Here is a 13,658-nt window from a genome sequence, read left to right on the forward strand (position 1 = left end):
TATAAGACCCCATTCATTTTTGAAGGTCACATATTGAAGGCTTTATCATGTTTTAGCAGGTTGGAATGAAAATAGCCTTTTTCTACATTAAATTTACTAAAGTCTCAATTCAACTGGCAGTAAGGTATCAGGGAGAGTGCAGCTGGAAAGTAAAGCTACTTTACAGAACCCCCTAATGTTATGTTTCACTTCCTTAAGAATGATCTTACATTTGGCTGCCTATGATAATGCAGTGATATAATCAGATGATATTTGCATGTTTTGACCATCTCCTTTTCTTACAAGCAGTGCCAGTCTTAGTTATGATAAGAATTGGGGCTTTAGGAATCATAGAAATTGCAAACAATTCCTTACATGAGTGACTGTGAATTACCAGAGTATTGCTAGAATTCAATTCTATTCTATAATATAACATATACTAGAAGACAGGTCTTCCCTAACAATTCTTACCAGTGTGTCCTTGCTTGTATAGTGAACCATCCAACCCTCCTTCATTACTGTGCTACTTCTCCTTTTTGTGTGCTTCACAGACTGTACCACTCTCATCAATGGAATATTGTTGCTGGTTGAAGGGCTTAAGAATAAATCATTAAAGGCTTTTAAAGAGAAGATAACTTTGGACAAAAAGAAAAAAAAAAATCAAAATACATGTATACACACACAGAGAAATTATCCATATTTATTTTCATCATCATTAGCAGACCTGGTTTGTACACTATTATGTTTTGTCATTCCAAGTATCTCGAGATTACGAAGAAAAAAGACTGTAATGCTACCCCAAGGCAATGTCAGGGACTTTCTGAGGGCTTACACACACTCTTCCAGAATATTTCCAATGAGCTAAGAAAATGTGCAAATGACTAGGGCCTTAGCTAGTCTGTGGGAGCCGTTGCTCAGGCCTGTGCCATGTATGATTCAGAGCAGTACTTCATCTTGAATCTCTCATAACCTATGCAGACCCTGTCCATCAGATTACTGTCCTGTGATCTTGCTTGGGCTCAAACACACAATGGTGATGACAGTTTACAGAGCAGAAGACGTGTCAGCTGCCCAGCTGCACACACCCCGGCCAGGCACAGCAGAAAATCTGCTAGAACCTCTCAGAGAAAGAGACTTAAGCTACTCCACCCTCAGAGACTTAAGGTGAAACCCTATTGCCCTGTGGGGTATGCACACTGCGACTTTCTACCATTCAGCCAATTCCCAGTAAGCTGGGAAGCCATGGGGATGTGACAGCATGCCTGACAGCACCATCAGATAAAATCTGGTAGTAACCAGAAGCAACCTAGCCCATTATCCCTGCTGCTAGAGTTAACAACTCCTAAAGCAGATCCTGTGTAATGGAATATGGACTCAATCTGTTCAGTCCTAAACATGAATACTTGTTTATTTCTAGCTGAAATAGTGATGCTGCACTGTACATGGAAACAGAGCACAACACTGCTTTTGTATTATGCCCTGCTAGCAAGGCATTGGTTCAACAACTCCAACAAAAAAAGGTTGATAGTGTTTAGGAAAAGGATATGTTAGGTTCCCAAAGTTGTTGTGACTGTAGATGTCTGCAGATGGCCCTGCTTCACTGTTATGTATTCTGGAAATAAGTTTTATGAATTGGTAGTTTCCCATCAAAATGAAGAAGGTGCTGTCTAGAAGTTTAATTAAGTATGTAACATATAGTTAACATCTCTTTTCTGCCTAAAATGATTTAACCATCTGCAGTTTCTATTTAGCTAGTCTTGTCTGTACTGACAAAAGGTTTACTTTTTATTTCCCTTTTATAGACCACTTAAAGAATATCCATGGATATGGAAACTACCCTTAGAAATAACTGCAGAGAGGCATTACTGGAAATACAGGAATGTCCCTTACATAAGTTAAACATGTGAAAACCTTGATTATAAATGTTTTATTAGTACAATTGGGTATTTTTATATTGAAAACTTGCCATGCTGTCTGCTTAATAAAACCTGGAAAATAAAAATGTTCTGTGACAATGATTTTGTGGTCTAAGCACAGGTTCATATTCCAGTGATACAAGGTGTCTATATATCATACACATCATAGCTATGCAGATAAATATGACTGGAGTTTACTGCTGCATGAAGTAAAACTACATATTGTTGAAATGAATTGCTTTCTATTAGTGCAGGTGTATGACAGTAACACAGAAATAAGGGGAACATATTAATGACAGAGACTTCCAACAAGCAAAATAAAAGAGGAAATCACAGGTCAAACAGACCCATGAAAGAAAAATGTTTAATAAGGTATAGATCCCTTAAATGTATAGATCCCTTGCATCAAGGAAATTACAGCTGAAATTATCTTAATTCATTTTAGGTTCCTTGGCAATGAATAATCCCTACTTTTTCCATACTATTCAGACAGTCCTGATAAGTGAATAATGTTTCTTCTCTTAATTTACTTCTGAGGTACATTGTACAATCCAGTTCCTCTTTTCCTTCCTGAACAGTCACTTCAAAGCACTAATCTATTTTGTAACTTGCTTCAAATTACTACTTTAAGTTTGTCAAACTTTCCTTTAATAAAAGCATCTAAAAATACAAACAAATAATCTAGATCTGATTGTACCATAGCCACTTACACATTTTGTTTATTTATTTAAATGACCAGGCATTGCACTGTTAAACCCAGGAAATAATGCCTTGGAAAATAAGTAAACAATAAATAAATAAATAAATAATAAATAAATATTTTACTGGTGCTTATGCACAAATAGTTTCACATCATTTTTGTATGAGAACAGATTTGTAAAAATTACTTTTGCAGAAGTTTTCAAATGCTACTTCAACTTGACAATAAAGCTTCTCTTAAATTACTAATGCATATAATCAGTGAAGCATTCCCACTACACTCTCAAACACACAACATTTCACCAGCATTCCCCATTTTAAATGAGTGTGAATAGTGTAGATTCCCCCTTGAGCCCTAGACATGGCATGTACAAATAAATACAAAGGAAGATGGAAAGTACACTCACTCCCCAGCTCACCTGATCATCCTGTTAGACTCATCATGATCCAGATCAGCATCCTGCATTTCTCCATTGTCACTATGGCATCCTGTCATTGACATCTCTGAATCATGAGCCATGGATTCTTCCATGTCATCTATAAAGCCACTGTTTCTTTCGCTGTCATTGTCATCACTCCCTTCTTCCATGACCACATCAGACTCAGCCCCAGGACTAAGAAGGTCTGGAATATCATTTCTCAAGTTATTATCTAAAAACATGCAATACTCCAACTACAACATCCTGGCACATTTTAAGCTTCCAAAACACTCAACTTCTCTTTGAAAGTCTATTGCCTGCACCTAGACAATATAAGTAGTCAATTACTTATAATCATGAACTATATATTCCTTTGCACAGGAATAATGTTTTCTGTGAAGCCTGCACAAAGCAGCACAATAATCAATACCACTGAAACAATGCTCCCTGCCATTAGAAAAGAAATATTAAACAAGCACCAAAACCAAAGATTCAGGGTTTGACTATGGTATAGCATTAATAGCACCATTCAGCTTATATTTAAATTATATTAAACATTCCATTTTCCAAATTAGGTATGCCTAAGAAAGATCAGAGTAAGGAAGAACTTTTTGTTGTATGTGAATGGATTTATCTGGAATATAAAATCATTAGTCTGGTCAAAGGGTAAAGACAGCATCAGTTTTTCTAGGATGTTGCAGTGTTTCAGAAATTTGAAGTAAGGTTAAAATCACATGGAACACATCAAATAGTTTCTCCTAGCAACTTTTGCCTAATTGTGTGCAGGAAGGTTCTTGACAGCCAGTGTAGGCAATGTAACACAAGAAAAAGCACATTGAATTGTCTGACAGCAAAATGTTTGGAATTGATGGCAATTCACTGAAATTAGAAGTGCACATCTGAAAAGTTTGTTTTCATGTACAGTAGTCTTAAGATAGTTGGATATAAATTACTGATGTGTGATGAAGAGACACATACTTCATCTCTAGCAGAACCAGTCATTCAGTCATGAATGATGCTTCACAGTGCAAGGCTCTCTCTTTGCTATTCTTACAACACTTTTAAATCTCTATTTTTAATATATAATATAATATATTATATTAATATAATATAATATATTAATATAATATATTTTATATATTTAAAAATAACTCATTACATTTAGTATATAATGCATTTACTAATGACACCATACTTGGAATTTCATTGCTTCAGCTATTCCTTCACTTACTATTTTAGGGAAGATTCATCACACAGCAGATGGACAAAATGACAGATACTGTATTTTGTTTATTAAGTTTGAAAATAATGTGAACCAAATTACTGTGAAGATACAAATGAGATACAAGATAAAATTGCCTTTGATAATCCCAGGGACCCTCTATCAATCATTCAGGATACAATTCAGAGTTCTACAAGGATTCTATATATACCATACTAAGAATATTATTTGGTGTATAAAAGCCAAGTTCTATAAATTTTAAGATGGCAATCTTCAAGTAATCAAGGAATATACTTGGAGTAAGCCCAGAATATATGTTCTCACCCCAAGTGACACTGCACAAACTTTCCTGAGACAAACTCTCACTTCCCATTAGCCAAGCATCAGATTCATGTGTCAGGAGGAAAGTCCAAGCAAAAGTAGCATGTTGCTTGTGAAGCAAAGGTGGGGAGAGGGCAGAGGGGGAGTGTTGGAGGGATGAAATACAGCTGCCTCAGATGGAAAGAGGGAATTTGGAGGAGTAATTCAGAAACAAATGTAATTTTTTTTCATTCAGTTCAGTTGTGCAGAAACAAAGTTTATGTTCCTTCCGGTCTTTTCACAGCACTTTAGATCAATCACTCCGCTCTAAAATTGTAATTATGCAGGAAAAAGTTTATAATTTATAAGCAGATTTAGTTATTTTCTCTGACTGCAAATCTCAGGGAAAACTTTACACTCCTATCAATGGAATTAACACCTTATGGTGTATCCTTTAGTTTTTGAAAACCAAACAACAAATTTCCATTGGCAATATTACTTGCACTCCTGAAAAAATAGTTGTGTTGTGGAATGGTTAAGTGAGGTATAAATGGTCCAAGATTAAAAAAAAAAAAGAAAAAAAAAAAAGGCTCCAAGAGTCCAGTGAGAGGTGCATCAGGAAGACATCAAGGCACCTTGTCACATTTCAAGTGGAATACTTAGTATCTGTAGTAATTTTCCTATTAAACATAAAAACTTCATAGTGATACAGTAACACTACTATGAGAAATCCTGTGAAAAACATTAGTTAATATTCCAAATTTTGGAATTTCTAGATTTGTCTTCAATAAGGTAGACCACTGATTTAAAGGAAAAAGAATGTGTCATAAGGTAATACTTTATTAAATAATCTCAGAAGCAGTTTAGGCTGACAACACAGTAATACACATTAGAAACTGAGCACTTCACCACACTTCTCATTCCCTCATCACACAGGAAAGTGACATTTTCGAGGGGATCAACAACTCATCTACAAGCACTCCTTTTTACCTCCAGCACTGTCTGCCGAGCCTACCCGTACACCCTTATACTTAGCACAAAACCAGCACTACATGAATGGGAAAATGGGCAGGTGGTCAAGACTTGATTTGTGGCAACTGGTATGATTAGTTCTATGCCATCAGTAAATGGAATTTTTTTTCTCAAGGGCATTCCTAGTTCTTCTAGGTATGTTTTTTCTTCTCAGGAAGATCATCCATAATCACTTTTTTCCTCTCCTCACATTAAAAGAAAATTTTGTGCTTCTAGCTGACAGGTAATGCCAACTTCTCAGGTGTGGCTTTTCACTTTCCTCTGGCACTCTGCACTTACCAGATGTTATCACAGGGCCATTTTGCTGCTAACATCACCTCTGTAGTACAGCTTAGCCTGTCTGCCAGTGCCACCTACTTTGAAGAAACACACTCCAAACTGATGGTGTATGAGCTACTCACAGCATTCCTCCCACACTTCAACAAACAACAGAATTATTGCAGAGGAAAGGCCACTCCCAAGCAATGGAAAAATGTGTGTTTGCACATGTCACAGTTTTACATTTCTCTTTCCTTTAACCAATAGTTTAAATAATGATAGAAACAATTGTTAATGCAACTTACCTCCATTAATGGCAACTTCCCCCAGGCAGTTATTTGGCACTTTAGGAGCACAGCGTTTGTGACAGTTGAATCTACAGTCTGGTAAGTGGAAAAGGGATACAGCCAAATTATTTCTTTTTCTGTGACACAACTATATTTTGTCCTGCTATCCAGCCTATAGATGTTAAACCCTATCATTTCATTAATACAAGTCCTATGTTCAGAGAGTATGCGCTAGCCTGGCTCCATGCTGCCTGTCAGTGGAAGGGACAGGATGAAGATGCTAGAAGCACCTTTCTGAGGAGAAAAAAGCCTTTCCAAGGGTAGCTGGGTGGAGCGACACTACAGCAGCCAAGTGGTGCTCAACCCATCTAGGGGAGTGATGAGGTGACACAAGTGTTTGTCTTCAAAGCCAGAGCTGCTTTTGCAGTGAAAGAAGCAGAATGGGCTGCAGTCTATGAGACTGACTACATAGGAAATACTGATAACTGAAAATTTAAACAGGAGAACCCTAGCCAACAGTTTTAAGTGAGAAAATATTTGTTTTTCACAAATCAAGACAACTTCTAGGCAGCTTGCAACTGAGAGTTCCTTCAGTCCTTTTCCTATTTTTCAAATTTTTTTTTTTACTTCTTTCGTATGTGTAAGTAGCACTTCATTAGATGTCACAGGAACTGTTTTCTTTTGGCTTATGAATACATTTTACTTAAACTAAGAGCTTTAAGTTACTAAAACACCAGGAAAACCAAAGAGTCAGGAAGGAAAAAATATACTAAGGTTGTCTATATCCTTGTAGTTATTTAAGATTGATCCGAAAACCAACTAGAGGTACAGCAATGCCAAACTACTGACAAATTTTAATTTTAATTTTTTTCTTTTTTTTAAAAATAGGTTAATATTTGCTTAGGTCATCAGGATTCAAAATTAACTGAAACAGGTGATGCTTTGACAGATATTTTGCTTTAGTTAAATTGTATCAGAATCACACCTTAAGTTAAATGAATGCAACTTTGAATTTTTGCAAGGTTTAAAGAAGTAACACAAAGTATACTGCTTAATTTTATGAGAGTTGTTATTTATTGTAATAGAAGGAAGGTGATTTTAAGCATCCATTAGCCAACACTCCAACCCCATAGCATGCACAATGCTTTGTATTTACAGGCTAAGATTGGCTAAGGTGAGCCAGCAATCTAGGCTAGGATCCAAGGGGCCTGACTCACTTCAGCACTTGCTAAGGTATACAATGCCATGAGACTTGACAGCACATTAATCACACTGAAAAAATGTGGGTTTAAATTCACATATAACCCCATCTTATTTTACTTCTATTACAACTTCCCCAAAACACTGAGCTGCTGAGGCTCAAGCTTATGCATCAATTCACACACAGGACTTTGTGGATTGAAAACAATGAAGATAAGAATACAGTCCATTATGTTAACTATTCTCTTGTAAGCACAGGTTCACCTATGCCAAATACAAGATCACTTACACCTGAATGAAAAATGTGAGCTACTGCACATACACCAAAGGCTATGAATGAACAGCCACACAGCCAGATCCTACAGAACACCAATTACTGTAATTTTGACTGCAGCTTAATCCAATGTAATTGTACATGTGCCTACATGTAGACAGTTTAGAGAGGAAATCATGAATAAAGCTGCATAGTAACCACTCAAACACCAATTTATTAATTTTATTATGCTTAGCTTTTATGTTTCTAAAGGACATTTACTTACCTTTGCACTGTAAACCCTGTCTAAAAAGCCCTTTGAGAAGCTTCTTGCAGTACTGGCAAACTGTTGGACGTGTGTAGGAGTGGATGACAAAAGTATGAGGCACTTTAACCTTTGACAGTAAAATCTTGTCTAGTTGAATAGGTCGTCCAATGTAGGACTGTGAATTCGACCTCTTCTCTCGCCCAGTGTATGATTCTGATGGTGTCTTTTGCTGTAAAATACATAAAAAGCAGTTTTGTATTCATTTCTGAAAGAATATCACATTCATGTATTCCCTCACTTCAATAACACTGTCACATATCATAAAAAGTCATGTAAGTACCTTTAAACACTAATAGAACATGCATCATTGCCTCTCTCAAGACTGCTTTTAAAAAATTTGAATGGTACTGAACACCTTTGTCAACATTATTGTCATATACTTCATATTGTATCAATATTTCATATTGTGACTGAAACAGGTTTTTTTAAAAAGAAATAATCAAAATTAAAATGCTAATTACAATTTCTCAGAAAAGCATTTTACATTCTGATGAAAACAACTTTTACCTCTTCCTGTTTCACATCAAAAGTGACTTTTAAAGGCTGTATTTTATGTTTATAAATGTTTATAAACATTAAGAAATTATTACGTTATTCTATGTGCATGTAGGTTAATGATGGAAAAACTATTAGTATTTTCTATCCCCTTTATTTATAATTTTTGCTGTTGTTAACCTCATCACATTTAGATTATGCAAAATAGATCACAGTAGGTATTTAAAGGTGTGTGCATATATAAATACACACACACCCCCCTTTACCTTTTTTACATATATATGTGTGTGTGTGTATATATATATATATATCTGATGTGAGACACACAGTCTAAGGCGTGAAATCCAAACAATTTATGGAAGAATCACCTTATTTTCTCTACTAAATTAATTTAGATGTACATATGATAATTAAGCCAGAAAACAACAAATCTAGAAAACTGCTTTCTCCTAATATTTGCCCTTGAGAAACAACCTAACTACTCCCACAATTATCATTGAAAGGAGGAAAAAAAGTGAGAAAATGCAGCTTGGTCATTTAAAACTTAGCACCTTCTCACTATCATCTGCAAATAATCTGATAACTGAAGGCTAGAAAGCAAATCACTAACAGTGAGCCTGCACTAATCAAAAACTGTAGTAGCTGAAGCTTCAGGTAGACATTAACTTGAAACACTGCTTAAATTCAAATACATAATGCTATAGAAATTCCTCCATCAGATTACTATTTCCCAGTCACCAAAATACATTTTTGTATGCTACTGTCTGAGACTTTTGGAGTAAAGAGGAATTGAAAAGTCATTTGAATGGCAGAAGAACTGAAGGAATTAGTTCCAGGCTTTGCCTTCACAGTGTATTTGCCATGGGGAAAAAAAATTCTTCCTTACAAAGTTCATATAGATTTCTTGCCATGAAGAAAAATTCTTTGGTTATACTGTAGAATTAGGTGTCTTTCCCAAGAGGCATAAATCCTTTCAAATAAAGTAAAAATATGCAAAATACATTGTATGAGCCAGGTACCACAACGAAAATAGAATGAAAGAAGTATAAGAAATCACCTGTTTTTTTCTTTATCACAAATAAAAGTGGAAAAAGTCTGAGTAGGTTTAAATCTTCATGCTCTGCAAAATACTTACTTTATTAAAAAACCCCAAACAATTAGTCTCAATTTAAGATGAAACGCAGTTAATATTTGTTAACTACTAATAAAACTTGCTACCAATAAAACTATTTCTACGCAGATTGCACTAAGTCTTATGAAGTCAACATGAACAGGCCTGTAAAATGCAAGGCAGAAGACCATCAGGACAGAAGAATGAGCACAAACCACAGCTCAGCTAGTGTCAGCTGCCTGGAAATTACAGCCCTCAGTGTTTGTGGACAGGGTAAAGCTCACAAAGAGCAGTGAGAAACAGAGATGCAGTTCTCTCAGTTTTATGCCTGTGTAGAATAGAAACAATTTCCGTCCCGACTGATGCTACTTCATAGTCCCAGTTGAGTTCCTTACAAGTTACAGCCTCAAGCCTACCCTATGACCAGGGCCCTGAGTTTGCTCTTCAGCGCCCACAAGAAGAGTTCTACTTGTGGCATACTACAACTTAATGTAAATATTTTCTTTTCAAATAAAGTAATTCCTAAAGGATTCATCTTAATTCTTATCATTACTTGCAACACATTAGCCACAACATTTTGCTCTCTCTTTCTTGAATCTGGACATCTAGTGGACATTTTGCATGTAGTGATGCGAGTCTCTTAAAATGAAGTTTAACTGAAAAGGAGTGAGAATATGTATGGGGAAGAGTTCTAGTGCTTGTTTTCATTATGTCACTGTAATAAACTAATATTTCAGTTTGCCATTCTTATCACTAGAGCTATTTCTTGACAATCTTACTCCTGTCTGTATCAGTAAAAGTGATCCAAATATCTCCTACTGTCATCATCTCTCTTAGAATCCTGACTAATATCATGTACATTAAATCTCTTTTCTATGACCACTCTTCGTCTTCATCTTCCAAATTATTGCCTAATCAAAAATTGTTTTGGCAACCAAATACTGCTAAAAGAAAAGTCCAAATTACTTATTCCGAGGTGACTTCATGCTTAAAGGATTTTAGAAAGCTGGTTTGGCCGCTTTCCTCACCAAATACCTTGCAGGTTTTAGAAACTTCAGCAGTGTTGCAGAAATGTACAAGACTAATCTTGGGCAGTTATGATTAACAGAGAGAGACAGTCTTCCCTACAGCTTTGGTTCTGACCTAGATGTCTGATCAAATCTCAGGTGTGGTACAGAACAAGTGTGGGACAAATTATTTGCTATATCTTTTGCTCAGATTGATAGCTAATTTTTCAGTTTTAATGTGCAAGTATATGTTTCTGAGAAAATGTGAGATTGAACAAAAAGTGAATTCTAGATGCTCTGCATTGAGTTGATTGTTTCTGAGATAACTCTGAAACAGTTACTCATCATACCATCAGCCTTGATCAAATAGTTACCATTATTAAACCTTTTGTCATGTTGTTTGGTAGGGTCTTTTTCTCAAAATTTATATTAGTCAATGCACAATTGATTTCTGAAATATTTAATTCAAGTCTCATTTCACATGGTTGCCAAGCTGTGTTCCTGAACAATTAACTAAGTTTTTGCTAATAATTCGTAAGTGTTCTCTACAGCTCAAGCGGTAATGGATACTAAAGAGAAGATAAAACACTGGAAAACCTACTATAAGTTGTCAGTCTTCAAGTCCAATTTATAAAGAAATGTATTTCAGCTTTTCTTTGCCATTCCACCAGTGCTGGGCTGCTGTGTGCCAGCAGTAGGGCACACCATGTAAGGCACCAGCAGTTCTGAACTTACAGTGCCTTCAAGTCAACAGCTAAAGCCGAGTTTCACCTTCTCCCATGCTAGAAAAGGCATCAGAATTCATGGATCTCTCACTCCTGCATTCCCAGACCTGATATGCCTGACTCCACTCTCTCCCTCTTCCAGCCAGAGGCAATGTTCCCCCTGGGTCCTGCTCAAAGGTAGCAGGGGAAGGGAAGCTGGTGCCTGATAACTCACGGCAGCAGCAGCTGGAGCATCTTCCACACCCTCTGATGACTGTCTGGTTAGGAGGAGTACCTCCTCCCTCTTGTCAGATAAGCTTCTCCTGCCAATATAGTCCAAAAGTCCTGTCAAGATCCCTCAGCTCTAACTTCCAGCAGTCCCAGCATTCCCAGCATCAGATAGATGCCACAATTTTAAGCCCCTGAAAGCATAGGAAACCAGAACTATCCTATATTCACTGCAAAAGCAAGAATCTCCTCCACAAAGCACCTTCCTCAGCTGGCCTGCCTGGTTTGTTAGAAAGATAAATGAGTTTTTCCTGGTAGCCAGCCAGACTACTGACTCAGCAAGTCTGGAAACTTCCCAGGAAATGATTGCTTAACCAGATTACACCATGGAAACTAAACTTGGAGCCTGCACAGCTCCAAGTACTAAACAGTCCTTTAGAACAATCATCCCAGCAAGGTAATGTATATTTTAACAGCTCAAGAGTTCGATTTTCCAAGGGACAACAAACACCAAGAAATGCATGCAGGTACTTAACTGTCCAACTAAGACGCTGACACTAATCACATCCAGATACCTCAATTATGTTTTAACTGTGAGAATAGCTAATAGAGTCCAGTTTGTTGACTCTTATTTTGAAGTGGGAAAAAAAGGTTTGTTTTTTTATTTCCAAAAAGGAAGATGTGCCAATCTTTTCCCCGATATGGGGCATCCCTCCTGACTTTTATTTAACTGATGCCTTGCTTCTTCTTCTTGCTTCAATTTCCTTGAATTTTTGGAATATACTGAAGCCCTTCATGTGAGTTCTGGTGAGCTTTGTTGAAAGCTATTAGAAGACACAACAATTTGTCTATGTTAGCCAGAAGCATAAAGTCATTGTACAGTCATTGCAGGAAGAAGACAGTCCCCCAAAGGTAAAAATAGCTCAGCAGATCTTCCCTGTCTTTTCTACCTTGTCCAAATACACTGCAAAATGCAATTAAGAAACTGAAATAAATACTGATTCCTCACCAATGGATTCAGCTGTTCTTATTACCTGAATGAGTTTGACTGTCTTGTAGCATTCACATTTATTACTTCCAGAAATCAAAGAAGCTGTAGGAAGATGCTGAAGGGACTAATGGGAAGAAATAAAAGCTGACTGCTTGGACACAGAGGTGGCCTCCTGGGAACAAAGACAAGGACCAGCTCTGCAATCCAGCTGCATGGGCTAGTCTGAAACACAGAAGAGACTGCTTATTTCTTTTAAAGGGTTTTGACAGTCCCACTAAAAACGTTCCAGAGATTCTGACAAAACTTTTTTAGTAAAGCTTAATGTTTTATAAGAGTCAGAAAGCAATTATTTCCATTTTGGCAATCATGCTTGCAGAAATATGCTCAAGTCAGTAATCTTCACTCAGAAGAGGACAGGCTACACAACCTATACTCTCCTAAATAGATATTTTTTTCAAAACTTACATAAATAAGTGCTAACCTTTTGCAGGCTCAATATCTAAGAATTGTTGCAACATTATTCCTGTAGTTTACACTGAGATATTCAATCAGAAATAATAAGAGTATTCCTACAATTTTGAAATGTTTGCCTTAACAAAAGAATAAACTATCAGAATCTATGTTTTTTTATTTACTTGGACAACAGAGAAAAGTGATGTCTATTTCAAAAAACCAAACAGCAATAACTGTTTGCATGAAGTTTCATTTTTAGTGTTGAAGCCGACTTGTTGAAACATGCATTTCCTTCCTATATTAAAGACAGAGGATAAAGCCTTAATATGTTCATACACAATTTCTTCACAGGAAGCTACTGTCAAGTGAGGTGCTAGAGGTTCCTGTAACCACAGGAACTCTGTTTTTAATGCAATGCAAATGTTGACTTTCTTTTACAAATTAAACTACGTGAGTGTAATTAAGTGAATTCAAAGAAACAAATCTTCAGTTAAATATACTGAGATACCACACTTAGACTGCAATCAACTCTGTTGTCTTTCAAGGCTTCTTGCACTCCTCTCTTTAAGTCAAGTGTATGATTTAATCCTACAAGCACCACACTTAGATAGCTATGGTCTGAAAAACATTTCAGTTTCACATGTGTAAACACATCAAAGAACTGACTTCAGTACAAGCTGTTAATATTAAACCATCCACAGATGGAAGTTATTATGTACGCCGCTCTTCTACTCAGACATCAACAGCAGCAGACAGTGGTTTGAATTCTCTGTCTG

At 36.4% G+C, this 13,658-nt stretch overlaps 1 protein-coding gene across 2 annotated transcripts in view; it reads right to left on the reverse strand.

The window, feature by feature from the left end:
* Positions 1–13,658, reverse strand: part of PRKD1 (protein kinase D1) — a 116,670-nt gene that overhangs the window by 21,627 nt on the left and 81,385 nt on the right. For both annotated transcript variants that reach the window (XM_005520317.3, XM_088057772.1), the window contains 4 exons: positions 7,852–8,062; positions 6,131–6,208; positions 3,014–3,218; positions 451–574 (listed from right to left, as the gene is read on the reverse strand). In XM_005520317.3, the coding sequence (XP_005520374.1) occupies positions 451–574; positions 3,014–3,218; positions 6,131–6,208; positions 7,852–8,062 (618 nt within the window). The remainder of the gene's footprint in view (positions 1–450; positions 575–3,013; positions 3,219–6,130; positions 6,209–7,851; positions 8,063–13,658) is intronic.

The sequence above is a fragment of the Pseudopodoces humilis genome, chromosome 7 (assembly GCF_049639895.1).
Source record: "Pseudopodoces humilis isolate 2021_Gansu_Grassland_sample_001 chromosome 7, ASM4963989v1, whole genome shotgun sequence".
Lineage (NCBI taxonomy): Eukaryota > Metazoa > Chordata > Aves > Passeriformes > Paridae > Pseudopodoces > Pseudopodoces humilis.